General features: G+C 35.6%; 1 protein-coding gene across 4 annotated transcripts in view; it reads left to right on the plus strand.

Annotated features, from left to right (window-relative positions):
• The window catches only part of LOC104569185 (divergent protein kinase domain 1A), an 86697-nt gene extending 66315 nt beyond the window's left edge, over window positions 1–20382 (plus strand). For all 4 annotated transcript variants that reach the window (XM_088524531.1, XM_088524526.1, XM_088524527.1 and 1 more), the window contains 2 exons: window positions 1994–2089; window positions 19977–20382. In XM_088524531.1, the coding sequence (XP_088380657.1) occupies window positions 1994–2089; window positions 19977–20282 (402 nt within the window). In that variant the 3' untranslated portion in view covers window positions 20283–20382. The remainder of the gene's footprint in view (window positions 1–1993; window positions 2090–19976) is intronic.
• The last annotated feature ends 1086 nt before the right edge of the window (window positions 20383–21468 follow it).

Raw genomic sequence — 21468 nt, forward strand, 5'->3', positions numbered from 1 at the left:
CCCAGTTCCAAGGTAAGCTGGTATACTTACTACATTTGTTTCCTAAGAGGGCTATACCACCTATTTGTGGCAGAACCCTTGCTTTACTCTTGATCAGTTTATAGCTGCATAGTAATCTGGAATCCATAAAATAAAAGCTTTAAATAGTAAAGTCAAAATCCTATCAGAGGGGGGAAAAAAAAATCTCTCATATATTTCTGCTGCCACAAAGGATCAGATCATACTACTGTCAGGAATTGTCGCTCATGACAGCAGTGAAGGTCTTCTATATGGAAAAATGTTTTATAATTTTTAGGTCCTTCTGCTCTGATAGCCCCAGTATCAATAGCTGTTTTGTAAAGATGTGTGTGTGTGTGGGGGGAGGTGGGTAGTGTTTGTTTGTTTGGGTTTTTTGAACCTATTTATGACAGGAAAAAACTTCATGTTGTTAAAACCCAGCTCTTTGCAAATTTGAGCTACAGGTTGCCTTGGAAACTAGGTTTAGCATAGAAGTGGGCACTAAAGACTCTTGCACTTCCTTGTTACAGATTTTTCTGTGAATTTACTGAACATGGGAAATTAATTTTCTTCTTGTAAAACTGTGTAATGTCTACTACATTGTTGTGGGGGAGGGAAGACGAAGCTCTGAAAGTACATAAATTGCTTCTAGATTGCTAATACTGACAGGACTTTCAAGGTGATTCTCTTCAGGCAGGAAAAGGGTTTGGAAGGCAGTATATTGTCCCTCTCCCTTAGTTTCTGGCATATGTTGGGCCAATGGATCGATACTCTCTATTAATGCTTGTTGTCTTGTGGTTTGAAGAACTGTTGATGCTCTCCTTTTGTTCAGCAAATCACTAGTAATTGAATTTTGCATGCAAATGATTGCCTTATCCTTTAGACTTTTCTATCGTTGCAATTTATTGCTTGTTTCCTTCAAATATAAATAGGAATTCATCAAAATGAGTAACAGGTAGGAAAGCCAGATGGTCCCATTATATTTTGGTTTCTGATGTATGTTTGGTTCTATATAATTTGCAACTAGAGTTTTTATAAAATCTTTTATAAGATTTTTATAAAATGAAAAGTGCTTATATCCTCTGAAGTTGGTGACTGCTTTAGAAATAACTAGTAACTAGTGTCTAGAGATCTGAAGATGTGGTCTGCCTTCAGGAAAGGGTTCTCCGTACAGTCGTGTTATTTAGCCAAGATAAATGAACTTGCCCTGCATCAGTCACTTCAGGATTCTCTGTAGAGGCAAGCTGAAAAGTTAAGTGTTTCAGGCTTTCAAGTTACAAGATCTTCAACAAAGGATCATTTGTGCTTTGGAGTTGCATCTGGTCAACAAATGAGGGAAACCACATTCATCTATCTCCAGCTTTTTTTTACTTGAGATTTTATCTCTGTAGTTGTCATAGCATTTTAAGTAAGGAACTTCACTTGCACTCTCTGCAACTCCTACAGAATAAATAATACAATTATTTTAAGTTTTAAAATATAAAAGCTTGTCATATGTGGTGTTCCCTCGTGCGAATTCTACAATGCAAGGAAAGAACCCATTTCTTTTTTTCTTTCTTTTTTTTTTTTAGTTGGAGGCAGAGGAAAATGTCATGTTACTGAATGAAAATTTTAGTGGTGAAAATATGCATGCTAGGTATACAATATCCACATAAGTCCACGTGTTAGTTTTATGTTTTAGGACTGCTTTAAATAGCACATGCAACCTCTTGCATTGGTTGTGAATTTCTTCCACACGTGAAGCTTTATTAAGTCTTCATGCTCTTCCATAGAGTCCTGCCTGTAGCTCTCAACATAGTTTGGAGAGGGTCACCTTGTCTGAGTTATTAAAGCCTCTAGATACCTCCTGATAACCTCAGACAGATGAAAAATGCTGAATGGACAGACAGATGGTGAATGTGTAGGTAGCTTCTTTTATGACAAAATATGCAGACAGTTAATATTTTAATGGTGAATAACTGTGAATAATTTCAAGTCGTCCTTTCCACAAAAACAGAAAGAAGAAGGAAAAATTCAAGGACAGCTTAATAAATCTGACTCTAACCAGTATATCAGAGAACTGAAAGATCAGATAGCTGAGCTGCATCATGAGGTAAGTGATAAAATTCTACTGTCTTTGAGCACTTGCACCTTTTGTCAGATCTTTTAAGCATAGTAGGTTTTGCTTATCTGCTATTATAGTTCTAGTATCTGATTTTGCCATCATAAATTATTTTAAATAATTCTTGTATATGAATCTTGCCATTATATGCTAGGATGAAAAGAAACAAAATATGTTTAACTACATAGCTTCACATTAAAATTAATTACTAATATTCCAGCTTTTCTCTTAATTTTATAAATTTGATCAAATGTTTTGCATGTACTGCCCTTGAAGCTCTATATATGAAATAAACTTGTGTGCTGCACTTTTGAAGGCTAACTGAATTAAAAACTACACTGCATTTGTACTAGCAGGAGACTATGTGGAGATTTTGAGTACTTGGTGTTGTGGAGATGAATTGTGTGATGGTGTACCGAGATTGCTTAAAAAGAAAAAGGATGCTTGCTCAATGTCAGTTAACAGATTTTAAGTTATAAAAACTGCCAAAACCTTCAACCTATGAAATTTGTCTTCAAACTTCCGTGCTCTAGTAGTTGTAGTAAGTTGCTGTTAGTCAAAAAGATGAGAAGATCCTGAAACCAGCTTATGTAACTGTGGAGTGCTCATTTCAGTTCATCCTGCACTGTGAAGAAATGTCTTTACCTAACTGCACTGTGTGCAAAATGCTCAGTCATCTCTGTGTTTTAGATTGCTTCCTAAGCCTTCTAATGCACAGTTCAGACCACTATTGCTTAAAATCATAGTAATATAGAGCAATTTAACCCTACTAATATTTGCTGCCCTTGTTTTTGTTAAATAATCATATCCTTCAAGTATAGTTTTTCCATAACCATCTTTGTACATTCAACCTTTCTATGCTCCCTCCCTTGAGAATATAGTGAAGGATTGTGAAATGTTGTCTGTGTCATAGATAAAAGAAACAGTCACTAGAGCCATCTGTCCAGCACCTTTGCCAGGCACTAAGCTCACTTAAAAACAAATTTAAAATCAATAATGGCTTCCATTAAAGGACTATAACAAGCTTACTTTGAGAAGGTAAGATGCTTGCAGAATTCCTAGAAGCAAAAATATTTTGCAAAAGCAGAATATTGTAAGTAACTAAGGAACTATACCTGACTCTTTCTGTTCAGTCTAAACTTAAGAAACAAGTTCTTCCAAAAAAGAATGTGGGATTGCTGTTGTAAAGTTATTGTATAATTTTCTCTATGCAAGAATTTCTTGTATGCCTGGCTGAGCAACATGAGTTTCATGAAGACAGAAACACGTGTTAAACGTTTTTATATATGAACTTACTATGACCTATGACCAAGTTGGAATAAATAGGAGGTTCATTAGCTGACAGAACAATGATGATTCCAAGTAATACTGGAAATTAAGTCTAGACAAGTCCTTATTGCTTGCAAGAAAATGTCATTTTGGGAGAATGAATTTCAGCCACAGCAGAATTCGAGTAATTCCATGTGGAAGACCACTCCTCTCCTAGAGATGCACTCCGTTATTGCGGCTCAGTTCATTTCCAAGCTAGTTAAGCACTCCAGGAGAAAAGGATTCCAGGATAGATAGAAATAGTAGGAAGAAATTCTGTATGTTAGTTCTATGCTGATAGCATCTTTGCTTCGTTTCACACTTTAAGTCTGGAAGTACTTGCTTATGGATGACTCATTTTTATTACTTGCTCTGATTTATTATTGCTCTAATATATCTGCTGGTTATTTCTAGTATTTAAATAAAACCTTGAGAGGAAAAGTAATGCTTCATGCACAGTCCTTTATTTTGTGGCTAACTCACTGAGTTGGCTGTGAGGTAATGTAAGGTTACACCTGAAATGTATGCCTATAGTGTTTATGGGTGAGTTCTAGTGATAACTGGGAAGTGTTGGATTTACACTGTTGCTACACAAAGAATTTTGTGCAGTGTTTCCTGAAAAAGCAATATCTGGGTAATCTGGAAATATGAAGAGACAGAAAACTTTGTCCTCAATTGCTGAATGTTAGGATTAATGCACTTTAGCCAGCACCAATTAAATAAAGCAGTTTTCAGAATTTGCACCTGGGTGTCTTTCTGTGTAGGCCCACCAATGACCGTGCTCCTTGCTCTTTGGCTAACTGCTGTTTGATTCTACTTCTGCAAACTGAAAAGAAACATTACAAATAAATTTGCCACTTGATCTTCCTGAAGATAGGGTGATGGGGTGTATGACATGCTGACCACAACCTCTCAACTACCTAACATCTAAAAGACACGGAAATAAGAGTTCATTGCGACTACATGAAGTTACCATTTAATACAATGTAATTACAGAACTTTTGTATTAATCTGTGTCCAGTTTAATTCGTGTCCAGTTTAACTATAGTTTAATGAAAGAGGGGAGGGAAGCAAGACTAAAGGCTTTAGCATGGTCATCATATGATGATTCTGCATGTTGAACCTTTGTTTTTTACCTCAAGTACTGCATTTGTACAGAAATTTACATCAGAAGAACTGCAGGTCTTTCATGCAAAATATGCAACACAGAATAATGAACAAGTAGTTTTAAGTAGTGCTAAATATAAGTAATTGTAAATGGTGCCCATATTGTGGTCTCGTTTACCTCTTTGGCCAGCTGTGTGTGTGTGTTTCTGTATCAGTGGAAGCTGAAGCAGCTAGAGATTTTAATTCCATCCTGTAATATGATCCAGTAGATGGTGATGGCACTATGATGTGGCAATTGCAAAATTGTCTTAGTGACAAGACTTCTCTGCTATCGATATTTGCAATCCCAGGCAGAGTGCAAATCCAGAATGTCTGTGAGGAAAACCAGTCAGAATTGCTAGCTACTAGCAAAGTGAATTGCTATTATTACCCAGAGCTTGCAGCTTAATTTTCTCAGCCAACAGTGAGTGTTGTTGAGGCACAGCAGCAACCGTACTGCTGCTGTGCTTCACACTCTCCCTTTGATAGAGGAGAGGTTTGACACTGAGATTTCACTGATCTGTTCCAGTATGGTAACCCAAGCAGCTACATATTAGAGAGCTGTAGCATAATTTTTAAGGTAATTGTAAGAGAAGAGAGAGGAGAAAAAAAAAAAAAAAAAAGCTGTTGTTTGTACTACTGAAAACTATGAACCATTACCTATTTTAGCTCTGAGACCATCGCTATGGCTCTCAGATGTCAGAAACATTAACTCTCATTGCACTTAGTGACCTATATCAAGAGGTATACCTAGATCAGAAAAGCAAGATGTGTATGATGAAAAGGATTTACAGAAATAGATGTCTGTACTTCTACTTAGCAGTAGCTACTACTGTGAAGTTGTGTATATTTACACTGCCACCTTAAAGTGCTGCACTTCCTTCCTTACTGGCTGAGTCATTTTATTGGCCAAGAAGCTGTTAGATGCTTATACTTTATGGCTTTATTGTTGAAAGCTGAAACTGTAAGGTAAAAACATGAAATTGAGGATTGTCACTGATTCAAACAAGAAGTCCTGACTTGAATTTCCTTCAGAGTTTTTAATATGCACCTAACTTTGACCTAGTGTGACATCTTTGCACCTTGCATTTTTCTTCCCTCCTCTGTTTTCTTTTTATTGCTAAAGCTATTTCTGTGGCATTTCTGACCTCTGCTAGCTTAGCAGGAATTGGGACAAGAATGTTTTTTTGCACTGATGAAGGCCTTACAGGATGTAGCCTCTGTACTTTATTCTTTCTTTTTTTCCTGTAAGTGTTGTTCTGCTTGTCAGAAGAAGCATGATTCCCTGCTCATTGGCAAAATAGGATTTATAGTTCAAGGTCAAGTGATCTTTAGCTGATATTATATAAATGGCTTGAGCATACAGACACTGCAGGATTTATAATTTGGATTACATATTATCATGTTGTATGAAGTGTTCTTCTAGGATGCTCCCTTTCATTAGATACTGAGAGGTTAAGTAAAAGTCCCTCTTGCAAAGTGTTTTTTTTTTTTCTTTGGTCCTTTTTCTCTCTTTTTTTCTCTCTCTCCTTTTTTTCTCTCTCTCTCTCTCCTTTTTTTCTCTCTCTCTCTCTCTCCTTTTTTCTCTCTCTCTCTCCTTTTTTCTCTCTCTCTCTCCTTTTTTTCTCTCTCTCTCTCTCCTTTTTTTCTCTCTCTCTCTCTCTCCTTTTTTTCTCTCTCTCTCTCTCTCCTTTTTTTCTCTCTCTCTCTCTCTCTCCTTTTTTTCTCTCTCTCTCTCTCTCTCCTTTTTTTCTCTCTCTCTCTCTCTCTCCTTTTTTTCTCTCTCTCTCTCTCTCTCCTTTTTTTCTCTCTCTCTCTCTCTCTCCTTTTTTTCTCTCTCTCTCTCTCTCTCCTTTTTTTCTCTCTCTCTCTCTCTCTCCTTTTTTTCTCTCTCTCTCTCTCTCTCCTTTTTTTTCTCTCTTTTTTTTTTTTTTTTTCTCTCTCTTTTTTTTTTTTTCTCTCTCTTTTTTTTTCCCTTGCTATTCAGGGAGATATTTCACTTTAGGCAGTAGTACTAAAGTTAAGTAGATAATGTACTTTACAGAAAACATATACAAGGTTTTAATTGTTCTGAATTTAGGCTTAAGAAAGGCTTAAGGCTTAAGAAAAACTGACAGGATAATCTTGAACAAATTGTTATTCATTTCAATGTAAATCACATACTGGGACAAAAGAAAAGGGGGAGGTACTTTGCTACTTGTTTCTATTTTCAATCCAAACTGAATGGAATTAAATGATTTATAAAGTTTAGGTTCTTCATTTTATGCACTACCTCTTTGTACACACAGTTACTTTATATATATATATATATTACACAGCAGCTGTCTGCTTCCTGTTGGATGTTGCAAGGCTTGTATGCGTTACCTAGATTACAGGAGTGGTACAAAAGATTAGAATTGACATGCTTACCCACAAACTACACTGGCAGACCACAAGACACCTTTGGAGACAAAAGCAAATTTAAGAATAGTGGTTTCTACTCTTACGGACTTTCTGATTTAGGACTGAAGTGCTTAAGTATTTTTCTTTAAATGAAACTTTTCAAAATATGTTTTGTTACACTGTTAGCTGACTTTCTTTGTATTGTTAGGAATATTTTATTAAGTTTAGTTTGATGGTAAAAAGTTAGCTACTCTATATCTGTTGTCTTGAAAAGGAGGAATACAGGTGCTGAAAACAACCTTAAAATCCACTTCAACACTTTATTCCATTCCTCCAGGTGTAATCCTGGCACCTTTTGGAAACATGCTCTTGATCTCTTTAGGTGAAAAGTGATTTCCCAGATCTTTGTGGGGTTGATGAGATTCGAGCAAAGGTGGTGGCTTCTGGGAATTTATTTGCAAGTTTGGGAGAGGGGAATAGCTTTGAGTATAACCTTCAAAATATACTATGATCTTTGTTGTTCATCTCTTGCCATTCACAGGGAATACAAAATTAAATGTCCTAGATGTTCATATGCAATGAGGTATACACTGACAAAATTATTTTAAAATTTCAAGAGAAAAGATGAAGTTTACTTGTGTGGAAGTCTTATGCATTGTATTTGAAATGTGAATAAAAACTAAAGTCCTGAAACTAGTGTACCACACGGTTACAAAAAGTTAGAAAACCTTCTTTCAACTGACCTTGATTAACTGCTGCTGTGTGTTTAATATACACATATTTAAATGTGGCTGATGGATGTTTGACAACAAGACAGATATTTGGAGCATTACTATTTTCCAAAGCATTTTGAGGCTTTTAGAAGGCTATACTGGTGCCTTTGAGGGAAATTCTGGTGACTAAATTCTTGCTTATTGGCAAAGCAGAAAAAGGGGAACTTTAAGTGTTTCCCATTTCTCAGTATCTGGAAACTTGATGGTGTCTCAAAGTAGTGGTGACTACTTTTCCACTCCCCCATATATGCAGTTTTACCTAGGAATGGATCTGATATTATGTTGTAAGAACCTAATGTAGTCAGTAAGATTTGATATAGGTGTTATCTCATAGTCTGATCTTGTTCCTGGTGAGCTAACACTTTAAGATCCGCTTAATGAAAAGAGATATAAAAGTTGGAGATTAAATACTATGCTTTTAAAAGATTTTGCTTTTGTAAATAAAATTGAAGACACTTTAAGTAATTACTTTGAAGGTAGATAATGCATAAGATATGACCACCAAAGTAATTAGGAAGAGGGTTGAAGCCATGGATAAGGATACATTTTGTAATTTAGAATAGCTTTCTAGGTTTTCACTGCTGAAACTAAAATGGAGAAGGGAAATTAAACTGTAGTTATCAATGTGAAGGGTGTGGGTATGTGTCTTTTTTTTAAGCCCCATGATACAGTAACTAAATAAAAGTCAATACACTGTACTACATAGGGGAAGCTTAGACCACACTAACAGTTACTTTGGCCTTAAATACTATGAACTTGTATAAAAGATAAGCTGGGTTTAGAATCTGTCAAACTGTTTCTTCCTTATTTTTTACTATTAGTTTTTCTTCCTTGTGGAAATGGGGAAATGCTTGTATGAGCAGCTAAATGATGACTGCTGCTAATGTAGATATGCAGAGTCACAGTACTGCTGGAGCAACATGATACAGGTTGACTGCTTCCAGCAGCATTCCTGGCTCCTCTTGCAGCAATAGCAGCTAGGCATGGTATTGAGTATGTCCATGGTGGACAGCAGCCAAAAGCATTCCTTTAATCTGTTAATTTTATTCCTTTGAGTTAAATTTAGTGCTTACCATAATCAAATGTTCTCTTATCGGAAGTGCTAGTGGACTATATTCAAAAGGAGGATAAATCATTCTCACAAGCTTCACTCTGCAATGGTTAAACTGGTGTCCACCTGCCTAGCTCAAGTTGCCTATACTGTGTAGGAGTCATATGTGAATGCAATGTGGATGGATCTTTAAATTGCCTTACAGCAACACACAACTCTGGGTGATAGCAGCCCAAGGATTAACTGGGGAAAGCAAAGTCTAGTCAACTCCCACCTGGAAACCAAACCTCCACTGGAGACTCTTCTAGGGGATGACTGAACTTTCCATGCTTGCAGGTGGATTAGATCACATGGGCAAGTGAAACTGAGATAAACTAGATCTGTCAGTGTTTGGATATCTGTTAAGTAGAAATCTGTAGCGCTTCCTCAGAATAAGGAGGGAATAGCAAGTCCAGAAAGGCTTAGTACTTTTCCAATAACACTTAGAATTGAATTTAATACTTTTGCACTCTTTTATCTGCTTATTTTCTCTCCCTTTTTTTCTATTAGAGATAACAGGATTGATGAAATCTTGAGGGGGAGTATACTGCTTGCATTCCATTTAGTACAGGTAGATGCATATTTTCCTCTTGGCAATTTTTGCAAGGATACACTTGACACTTCTCCCTCACTTATTTTCATAAATAAGAACAGCTAATCTTGGTAAAACTTATTTTCTGCAATTTGTTCTGGTCAATTTTTATGTTCTTATTTCATTGTTTTCACTAAAATTATAATGTTGATTAAAACTACTGCATTAAAATTTAGAGAATATTTTCTTTCTGAATACTGACCAGAATTAACACTTCTTAATACAGTTTCTTTTATTAAAGACAAATACTTTCAAAATAAGTGGTTCTCTATAATTGTTTTCTGACCTGGTAAGAAAAATTGTCCCTGAAAGAAAATATATTAGCCTTCAGATTTAGCGAGTAAGCATTTCAACTTGTGGTGGAAGTTTATAGCACAATAAATCATGTGCTTTTCTTTTACCATATCTTGCAAGCACAGTTGGACAAGAGACCATCAGATTTCCCTCCCCACAAGCAAAGTTCTTGCAAGGTTGCTGGACAGCTAAAAATGTAGTTGCTTTAGTTGTACGTGTCAAAGATGCAAAGCCTGTGTGCTGGCGGAGTCTGATTTAAGTGGTTGTGGTCAGTGTGAGGAACCTGTGATATGATAAGATAGCGCTTGTGAGGTCATGTGGTTTGCAAACACCCAATCTAATGTAGCAGCTTTGTCTACACAGGATGGTTAAATATATACTCCATGGTTTTGAAAAGTCAATTACTTATTTTTGTCTTTTAATGCAGCTTGTCCTTGAAAATCAAAGATGTTATACTGGCTTGATAAGTACCGAGACTGTTGCAGAAGGGCAGGACTGAACTGATTGGTTGCCAGTTTAGTTACCCTTCGCTTAACAGAACAGGCTTTACAAACTGTCTGACTTAAGACTTCTGGCAGTTGATTACTTGCTGTGGAAGAGAATCATGGTATATTTATTGAAAACACCAAATCACCACTGTGATTTCAGTTCTACTGTCCCCACTTATTAAAACTAACACAGACATGGTATCTTACCCAAAAAGGCCAAGTCTGATTCCATACTAATGGCTTTCATGCAAACAATCCTTGGCCACAGACTCCATCTTTTTATCTCTTCTTCCCTGTCTGTATTTTCCCTCTCTCTCCTCTCTCTACCCCTCCTCCCCGCCAGGAAAACAAACAAACAAACAAAAAACCTTTCAGTTGTCATAAGTAAAGGAAACCTCTACATGTGAATAGTGTAACCAGAACAGTGGTCTGTCATCAGAAGCAGAGTAATGGTGGAGCTAAGAGATGAGTACAACTGTTTAACCTCCACTATAATCTAACTAGATTCAGAGATAAAGGCTGGTCATTGTTCTCTTTAGAAATGTTCCCTCCACATGCTTTTTTTTTTTTTTTTTTTTTTTTTTCCCCCGCTCCCTGTGATATTGTAACTCTCTGTGTCAAAGCTCCAGACTGGGCCTGCAGAGTACCAAGTTATTGACTACAGTATGAGATGCACGTAGCAAAGTCCTAGTTTAGTTTTGCCTGGATTGCCAAAAAAAAAAAAAAAAAAAATTACACCTTAGTGACCTGTTTGCTTGCTTTACTATACAGAGCGGTCAGGGTCTATATAGTAAAGCAGGGTCTTATGTTTTCATTTGCAAATTGAATGTTGATGATTGAAAAGTGCAGTGATTGAGGATCTATTGGCTTGAATTTATCAGAATAACTGTTTCTTGCAAAAACTGTTTTGAGTGTTAGTCACCATGCACAGGCCTTAGCTGTGTTCTACTTAAACTTAGGAGAGAAATGCTATGCATAACAGATAATATGCCTGTGAAATTTGAATATATGTGGGACATGCAGTGAAAACAATGGAAATCCCTTCTGAAAATCTTTTACCACTTTCATATCAGCACTGCAACCAGCACACGTGGGAACAATTTCTGGGATCAGAAGCAAAAATAAATGTTACTTAGTCCACCTGAAAAAAAAAACCTGGTGTTAAATCCTGTTTTAAAAGGATGGAGTAAAAGTGTGAATGGTCATTTCCTGTAACTGTTACTCATAATGAGTATGTTTTCAGTCTCTCTACCACCAGTACATTCTAGTTAATGCTTTGAGGTTTCAGCATTTTTTGTATTTATAGATGCCTGCTCTGAAGAGCAGGAGCAATGAGATTTTTGGTAGTTCCCTGGACATAATTCCAGAACAATTACAGTGCCTTCAATGTCATCTTGCTACTGTTTTAAAGTAATTCTGTTGCCGTGTCCTCATTCCAAATAAACACTTTCATTAGAACTTCTTGCGGGAAGAGTTTCTGGGAACTTTCCCTCCACCTGGTGATTTACAGAAACTTCTCAGGGCTAGGTCAGCTTAGAACTTTCTTCTTTGAATTGCATGCAATCTCCTTACAACAGTTTTGTCAGATCTTAATAAAATTCCCTCAGTAGATAAAATTTGATATATATTGACCAAATGCTGTTTTCTTTTGAAAATAGTGGTAGCTCAAAAGTAGGATACTTACCACTGTTACTATTTTAATTGCACATTTGATATAGGACTTCAAAGTTTAATTTGATTACATGGCACTAGATCAAAAACAGATTCTTAAACCATATAGTGCAGTGATCAAAAAGTCATGACCTCCCATTGATCGCTTTATTGGTTTCCTGTTCTGATTCACTGGAAACCTTCTGGTCTGAACACTTGTTGCTAGTTTTAATCTTTGTCACGTTTACAATACAGCAGACTTGTCTTTGGTAAAACTGATATGCAACATACATTTAACATCTTATTTCCTTTTGCCTCAAGAGCTCTTTAACTGATAATATTGTAAAACCACTTTGTAGTTATTAAAAAAAAAAAAAAACTCAAAACAAAAACCAAAAAACCCACCCTTAGAGCAATCTGAAGAACACAGACGGGCAATTAGAAGCTTTTTCTTTTTGAGGGGGTGGGGGGAGCAGGCCTTAAAGATTGTATTGCCTGATTCAAACTTGCTGGCATCTATAGAGTCTTTGTAAAACATTTTGTATTACTTTGAGATTGCATATGACTTACAGAGCCTAACAATATAAAACACAGATGCCAAATATTTAAGTGCTGTGAGAAATAGGCCTGAAATGACTCAGTCATGGAAATTTCTTGCTGCTGTTGCTGTTCACTTATGACCCACTGTAATGGTTTGAACTCTGTCAAGTGATATGGTCAGCACAGTTCATTCAAGATAAATTTGTGCTGTTATGTTGCTCTGCTTTTAAAGCTTACTTGCTCAAGTTCTCCTGTTTAGAGAATTGTATCACACACAAACTTGGATCTTGAAGAATTAACTGATCAATCTTTTCCATTATAGTATAGTGTTATAGTATCTCATAGCTGTTCTTTTTAATCTGGCTGTGCATGGTTGAAAAAAAATCTCAGGCCAGAGACTCTTTGGGTTTTTGCTTTAAGAAAAGCAGTGATACTGATGGAGCTGAAAATCCTGGTTGTTGCCGCTCACTGCTGTTGTGGCTTGGGGCCCCCAGGCCAGGACATTTAAGTGTGCTCTGGCCCCAGTCAGCTGCTGCTGTTGCCCGTTTTAGAGCATTTTTGCTGTATTTGCTGTAACAAATTGATAGATCTTTATGTGTTAGCCTGAATTCAATTTATGAACTCCAGAAACAGTTGTGCTCCTTTAAAACAATGTGGATCAAGAAGTTCAGACACGTATGAAAGCCTGGAGACAAGAACTGGATATGGACAGATCTGGAGTCTTCCTGCCATTATGTACTTAGATCTAATTCATATACAGTTATACTGAAAATCTGATGTCTTCGAATATTTCTGAAATACTGAAAGTAATATAAAATTAAGTAACTTCTATCTACTTCTCATCCTATAAACCCTAACAGATCAAACAGATTTTCCTCTGAGAACCATTTATTATATCTCAAAAGGAAGAACCAAACTCTATCAGGTCCTCTAAGAATTTGTCAACTGATTTCATGTTGGTATGCACACAGAATTTTTGGAGACTGTGATGGGGAGTAGGAGAATGCTAGCAGAAAGCAAAGATGCAACTATTAAATCTGACCTCATCCATATACATTAGAGAATTGTTTTTCTATGTGTTTTTCTTTAAGTCATTTAACAAATCTGTAATCACTGACTTTTTACCAGATTTGTTGTTGATTTTGAGGGATTCCCACTTGAGTCATGCCAAACTGCCTCAAATAAATGGCTAAATGTACAGAGGAAGGTTCACGATACCTAGTGTGCTAGAATACAGTTTGGTTCTTGCTGCAATGATTGGCTTCCATCAACAACTTCATTTCAAATTGCACTGCTGGACTTTCTAAAAATCACTGCAGTATCTTAGTGAATTTTTAGATGAGGAAGCAAATTTCTGCATTCAAAGTATACTTAAGAAAAAGCTACAGTTTATATACGTATATAAGCTGTATGTGTAGTATTTATATATTTTTAAAAAAATCACCTGCAACAAATGAAGTGTGTAGTAATGGTTTGTTAACTACTTAATGGAAACAATTTTGCGCAAACAAACTGTGAATGGCTGTTACTGCACACTATGGGTACACATGATCAAGGCATTTCCTGTTATCTTAAGCAACGGTGCCTAATGCACCAGATATTTAAGCAACAATTTTCATTTGCCTCATTTTTGCTTTAGTCTTGCACTATTTCTTAATTAAATAGTCTGATTAGAATTTTTGGCCCTGCATTGTAAAAATCACTCATGGCAGAGGGAAGCAAGAGCAAATCCTAAAACTATGTAGTGTGATTCCTATGTGCCCGTATTAATTGTGAAAACTTCTTCCTCTCACCAATATTTTAATACCTCAGGCTCACTTTAATATGTGTTGGTTAGATGAATTACAAGGGGAAGTGGTTTTGTCCATGTTAGTGTTGTGCTAACATTTCCCTGAACTAATTTTTCAGTTTTTCCTTCTAAATGCATTCACTTTCCTTCTTATGTCAGTGCGTCTCCAAGAGTAAGTCGGAAAGTGCTGAACAGCTTGCTTTTCAACCACTAGAGATGTGTACTTTTTTTTCTTAATTTTGACATTATGGTATCTCAGGGAAAGGTACAGTAAATAAAGCAGCATGACATTCTAGAGAATTAACTGTCTATTCTATCCATTTCAAAATTAGTGAGTCAGACCTTAGCCTGAAGAATTTCTTTAGAAAATCTGAGATGACTCAAATTTGTTCTGAAAGAGTTTGTAACAGCTTTAATCTTAATTTTATTAATAAAGAATTGGCTGAAAGCAACAAATGAAGATGTAGCCTTTTTTCTGGATTCCTCTATTAAGCAGATCTCTAAAGATTATTGCAGATCTCTTGTGCTTTGAGGCAAATATATATAGGTAAGACAAACATAATGCAGATCTCGAGGCCTACAGTAATACTCCAATTCCTTCAGTTCTTAAATCTGTGCATAAATACTGCATTGTAGAAAACAAAATTGTTTGAGATATGGGAAAGGCCATCTCTGTCTTACAAATGGACATGTCCACAGTCATTTTTGGACACTGTCTTCCAAGCAGCAAGACCACAGAAAGGACAGGGGTTATCAGGCAATTGGAACAAGCTGGGTAAATAGGAGTTTTAGATTCAGCACCAATGTTACAGTCTGTTTGATTTGGGTCTTTTGAAACATCATAATTAGCGGTATGTATTGCTTATAGCTGTTAATTATGAACTAACAATCCAAATTAAGATTGTATCTATAGCCATGGTGTAGAGTTAACATTAGATTTTTTTCTGAAGTAAAACAGGAAATTCGCCATTACTGAAATAAAAGCCACAACCTTGAGCTTTGTTCCAATAGTCTAGTTTGTTAAACCAAAAATGTGTTGCGATTGCAATTATAAGTTTGTTTAGAAAATGTGTCACTTGGTTTCTTCAGAGAATGTTGTCTTACAACTGTTGACTGACTTCACGGATCTTGAGAGCTATACAAATTGACAGGAAGTTCTCAAAACACCATTCTCTTATCTTCACATATTTGAATGATTCACATATTTGAGTAAAATCTGCCTCACGATTGAAGCAAATGAGATGACTTTTAAGTTCCTTTACATTATTCTTTTTTCTTTAGGATTATCACTTATATTAAGTCATAATTTTCCTATTTTATTTCAGAATTTTCAAAGAGCAATAAACAATACAATTTTTGTGAAAATGCTTTAATATAGTTCTCTCACAAAACACATCTAGCAGTCTCCTCAATATAAGAAAGATGAATAATTAGGTTGCTTGGGGAACTTTCCAAAGTTCCCTTTGCAGCACAAACATTAAAGTTTGCTAAAGATTGCTTTAAGTGATGGACTGCAAATGTTAGTTTCTATAGCTACAAGGTTTAGTTCATGATGTCTCCATTTCTGCAGAGCTCATGTTGTGATGGTTTCGATATGAATATGGTTTGCTATGGAAGTGCAACTTTAATAAGCTTTCTGAAGCTTGTTTTTAAATTTAATTTCTAAGGATGTTTTTTCCATTCATGGAAACGAAATAGTAGTATAGTAAGTAGTATAGACCTGTAACCTTATTTTTTGTTCATTTTTTTGAGTGGATCTGCAGAATAGTTTGTGTTACGATACATACTGTATTTAATACAGTCACCTGTTGAGTTGAGACTTACTTCCTATTGCAATGCTTCATTCTTTCAGAGATAAACATTTATCTGAATGACATTGTTAGGAAGTTTTTTCTTTTAAAGGGATAGCATGATAATGTATGTCTTAAAATGGAGTGTGCTTTCTCACAACATGAGGGTCAACAGTGAGTAGCGGTCAACTGTATTAAGTATATGGGATCCAATTTTACACTATGGATTGTTAATATCAGAATCTTACGTGAATTCCAGTTGCATTGTTTTTATCCATGTTTAATGTAATAGATCTTAAATGTAACTGATGCTTTTACTTTATAATTAAATTTCTTGGGAGCTAAATCTCTTTGGATCTTCCCAAGTTGATAATGTTTTACTGGATTATAGGACAGGTATTTGAAAATGCTTATGATTTGTTTCTCTTTGGCTAGATGTGGTTAGGAGTGTATTTTCAGCAAAGTTTTAGTTTTGAGTCATATTTGTTGTATAACCAAGAGATGTTACTAAGTTTTACTACTATTTTTGAGGTAGAGATGTATAAAGAAGAGATTCTGATTTTTAAGTACTTTTTGCTGCTTAAGAGAATCACCAAAATTCAGCAACTTTTTTTTTGTATCAATTTACCATGCTATCTTCTACTAGTGAATTTTATTCATTGATATCCTTCTACATTTTGATCTCATTTTGATCTCACTTGTGTATTGTGTGGTTACCCAGCTGTGAGTAGGTTTAATATTTATTGGCAGGTATTGTTAAAACCATTCCCCGTTACTTCAGAAGTGGGTAAATTTTAAGAATTTGTCACTGAAGCCTGTAAAAGGAAACAAACTAACATGTTTCAATTTGATGTTTGAAAAACATCAAAACATCAAAACCACTGCATTCCTAAAACTCTCACAGGTTCCAATATCAGAATGTCTCCTAGAATTTATGTAGAACTCCTTATCACATAGTCCTACTTTAAAATTTCACTGATGCTCTATATTTAAGAATCAGAGGGGCTTAGAAATATAATTTGCTTGTAACTCACTGCCATCCTTCACTTAACATGAAAGAAGACTTGAACTGTGTTAAAAGCTCTAAATTTTTCTTTACTCTTTCTCCTTCATGCCTGTCTTGATGAGGTAGTCAACATCAGGTAAGAAAGTTTATTTTGAGCTCCAAGGACCTGGCTGTTAATACTCCTTCCAGCTTTTCTCAGCTTGTCTGAAATTGTGAAAGTATGCTGTTATCCTTTAAAGAGTATATATAATTCTCATATGTTGAAATAGGACATAAAATTTGTCTTTAAAGTAGTTAGTTCTCTAGCTACAAGAAAAACTTTTTTTAAAAAAAGGAGGGGGGAAACAATCTTAATGATTTTTGTCCTTGATCCAGACAGCTTTTTAAGGGATGATAATGAACTACATTTTGGTTGGACACTGTTACTAACTCTTGGAAATGTCCTTAGGACTATGTGATTAGAGACACACTACCATGTGGGGTAAAAACTGGATTAAAGCTAGTCATCTAGACCAGAACAACTTTGACTTGAGATTTAAAAGCAAAACATGGGGGTTTACTAGGCCTATCTTTTTTACAGACCTGATCAGTCCTGAGATTCTTGCAAAACTGAAGCATTAGGAAACAGCAGAGATTCAGTTGAACACCACTCATTAGGGGTTAAGAGAGGTCTAGTTTCTTTCATACAAAGGACTGGCAGACCCAACGCTGAAAAACTTTAACTAGTTGGTTCTTTCACAAAAGAAAAGTGGTGTGCACCTGTGGTGTAAGTCCATATTCTGCTGAGATTGCTGCAAGAAAAAAGCCATTTTTTTTTTCCTGGAGGTGGCGTAACTTTGCTGTTAAGGACACAAAGGAAGAAAAGGTGGGGAGCAGTAGGGGAAACAACTTTTTTTTTCTCTGTGCACTTGCTCAGGCTTTCAATGACTTTGATATGCCTAGCTAAATTAACAAAAAGGTCTTGGCATGATGCTTTACTTGAAGCTTTCTTTCATATTCAAGTAATATGCTGGTGATAGATTTGGGTTTTTTTGGTAGGTTGGAGTAGTTTTGTAGTTTTTTGGATACCTTTTGTAGTTAAAGTAAACCAATGGTTAGCTCTACAGACCTGAAAAGCACATGATTTCTTACTTATTTATAGAAAACTGTAGTCACTTGTTTGGAGGGGCTTTTCATGCAGTAGTGGTTGGGAGTAGTTGTTGATTTGTTTTTCTGGGTTTTTTTTTCTTTCTTTTTTTTTTTTTTTTTTTAATTGAAACTCCATGTGGTAACTATCTGACTGGTATTACAGGACTATTTTAAAGATTATTTCTAAATACTAATGCACAAGACTATCAGGCCTTCTATATCTAGATACATATATTTCTAAGGATTGCATATTTTAGATGCATATTGCTGTCCACTGTACAACATGACATGAATAAATTTCACTTACATCCTGAATTATGTAAGCATGGGACTTCTTTTGCTTGCCTATACATTTTTTTGCCTTTACATGAGCAAACTCCTCCTGAAACAACTGCAGCCATGTGTATGAGAAGAAAATGCAAAGACCAGCTTTAGTACAAGTACTCAAAGTAAAGCTCTAGTTTTACAGCAGGTACCAATATCCCTAACATGGACATTGATGTAGTTTAAAAGTCATGTAATCCCCGCAGCTTTTACATGCTGTTAACATCTGATTTGAAGGCTTTTAGCATGATTATGAATCTTATGTTTTTCTTCTCATCTTTTATAGAAGCCCACAGAAAGTACAGAAAGTATCTAGAGAAGAAAGTATTTCTTCTCTAGATGAACAGGTAAAACTTTGGTGTCATTAACAAGGACCTATATGCACAATTTATCAAAGTGAATCTTTTCAGATCTTAGAAACCTCAAATGCATTTTTGATGCAAATAAGTTTTTTTTTCTTGCTATTTTCTACATTCTTGTTACTGTCAGGAACTGCTTACAAAGTAATATTTGGTGCATTTTTCTTTTTGAAGCTCCCACAGTAGCTTGAGGAATTTTCTGTAAAGCATTCAATGCCTTTCTACATGCATAGAGTTTTTATCATTCCGTGCTCTCAAACTGTCAAACTGGCTCCAACATAATCGCTACTATAAGATAGCAAAGATGGAATTCTAGGAAATAACTTCAATTATGTCTTCAGAGAATTACAGTTATTTTCACTAAATAGGAGAGTTGCAAGTCTTGAAAGCTTTAGTTTTTACTTATTAGTAACTTGAACACAGTTAGAATAGTTTATCACTCCAGCACAATGCATTTGAAGTTAAGCATGTTTATACATGGTCTGATGATTATTTTTGTTTAATATTCTCTTAGAATTAAAGACGGTCTATTTATGGTGTATGGAGAGAAGTTGTAAGTTTCTCTTACCTTGCGATCTGGAATCTTATCTGTGCTGAATCAGATCATGAAGACACTTGATCTTGCAGTGTAGACAGGACTAAGTATTTCTTTTCAGTGTTGATTTTCTCTGGCTGTAAGAAACAGCAATATTTGGTTGGGGGGTTCCTTGGAGGATGAAGAAAGCTTTTTATCAAGTGAGAAGGGGAGGTGATAAGCTAAAGGAAGGAATGGAGCTGTAAAACCTAAGACATGAAGGTCAAAAGCACTGACAAAACAAAGGCTACTGTAGAAAAAGCAACTGCCTAAGCCATCCTCATGGGGATGTTAAAGATGTAGCAAATAGCCTAGAGGAAATTGTCCTTGGTGTTTCTGGGTACCTTGACTTTTAAGGTTTCATGCTTAAATACTCTGGGAGTGGAAAGATAATTTGGAAGGTGTTAAGGACTATTTAAAGACCTCCTTTCAAGGCCTCTGTTTGGCAACCAGAAATGAGAAGTCATTTTGGCAGTTCTGATTCCAGCTGCATCTTTAAGTGATATCAAATGTGCTCCTTCTAAATCTGTCGTTTCATTTAAATCATTAAATGCTCAGACATACTTTTTTTTTTTGAAATGTTTTTATTTCTAATGTTAGTCTTCAGTTGTGATTAACTGCATAACTCCTTTTCCCTTTTAACAGATCAAATGCCTAAAAGGCCAGAGAGACTTACCAGACCAACCCACTTTTGATGGGATTCACATTGTCAACCATTTCACAGGAGATGATGAATCATTTCATTCTTCTGATGAAGATTTTATAACTAACTCCATACAGGAGAGTGGGGTGAACTTTCACCTGTGTAGAAGGACTGCTCAGATGGCTTTGGATCCAACAATTGTAGACAGCAGTGACAGTGATATTGAGGAAAGCACCCTCCAAACTGGGAGTTCAAGCGAAGTTACTTCCAAGCAGAGAAGAATAGAGTCTTACTCTACTACTGTGTGATCCTCACTGTGACTAGAATTGAAGGCTTTCATATTTCTTTAAGGGTTAAACTGTCAGAAAACTTGAAAGTATCCAGCAGTTGGGTTAGGTAGCTATTGGATCTTGTCTAGCCTGCACTAGTTACGCATACTACCTGTCTGCCTTGTCTCTTTGCCAAATCTTGCTGATGACATGCCATTGCCATAGAACAGGCTAAGTTGACGGATGACAGTTGTAACAGTATTACTGAATGTTCCTTGTTTCAAAAAATGCAAATAGAAAATTCCTTAATGCATAGCATTTTTGCTGTTTGCAAACACAGCAAAACCTATTTTTTCAAAAGAAATTGCTCTTGTGCAATATTTTATGCTCTGAACAAATGTGTATGTTTTACATTGCTATCCATTAGCAATCAAGATGGATGATAGCAAGCCATCTAATCATGATATATATATATATATTTCTATGCTTCTTGGTTATTTTTGTCTTTGTTAAAGTTATTGGTTGGATGCCCACAGGAGACTTAACAGAAGCCTTTATCTGTGTTACTTTATAAATGCAAATACTGGTCACTAATGCCATAAAAGATTTTTTGATTGTTCTGACAAATTTATGTGCATCTGCTTTTGATGTTGCTAAGTAATACTTGTTCTGAATATTAACTACAATAATGTTTATTTTGTACATATTTATATACCTGCACCAAGCTGAAAATGTACATTACACCTTTTTTTTTTACGGGGAATGTAAATGTTGCAATATGACTGTCTGGCATCCTAGCAGGGAAATTAATTCTGTATATAACACACTAGAAGTGAATTACCAAATAACGGCAAAACACTAACTTTAGATTTAATTTCAGCCTAGCTACACTAACAGCTTCATCTTTAACTGAAATGCTTGTTTAGGACACTATTGAGTGAAATATTTTAACTTCATATATATATGTAATAATAATTTTTTCATGATTTAACAAGGTGACAGCATTTACTGTTTAGTATCTTCTAAGGTTCAGGGCTTATTTGTCATGTAGTCACCACTGTACTCCAGAGCATTGTTCAAATATGATCAAAAGCTACTCCCAATTGGGTTATTGAGTTATACTTTGCAGTTCTAATAAAGGCATGTTCAGTGCAGCGGAAGTTTATACTTTGATATTTCTTAGTTTTTTATTGGAGAGTGGTTAGAAAATAAGCACTGTCCTGTC

This window comes from Tinamus guttatus, unplaced genomic scaffold (assembly GCF_059628265.1).
Source record: "Tinamus guttatus ecotype Peru unplaced genomic scaffold, ASM5962826v1 Tinamus_guttatus_pri_ptg000211l, whole genome shotgun sequence".
NCBI lineage: Eukaryota > Metazoa > Chordata > Aves > Tinamiformes > Tinamidae > Tinamus > Tinamus guttatus.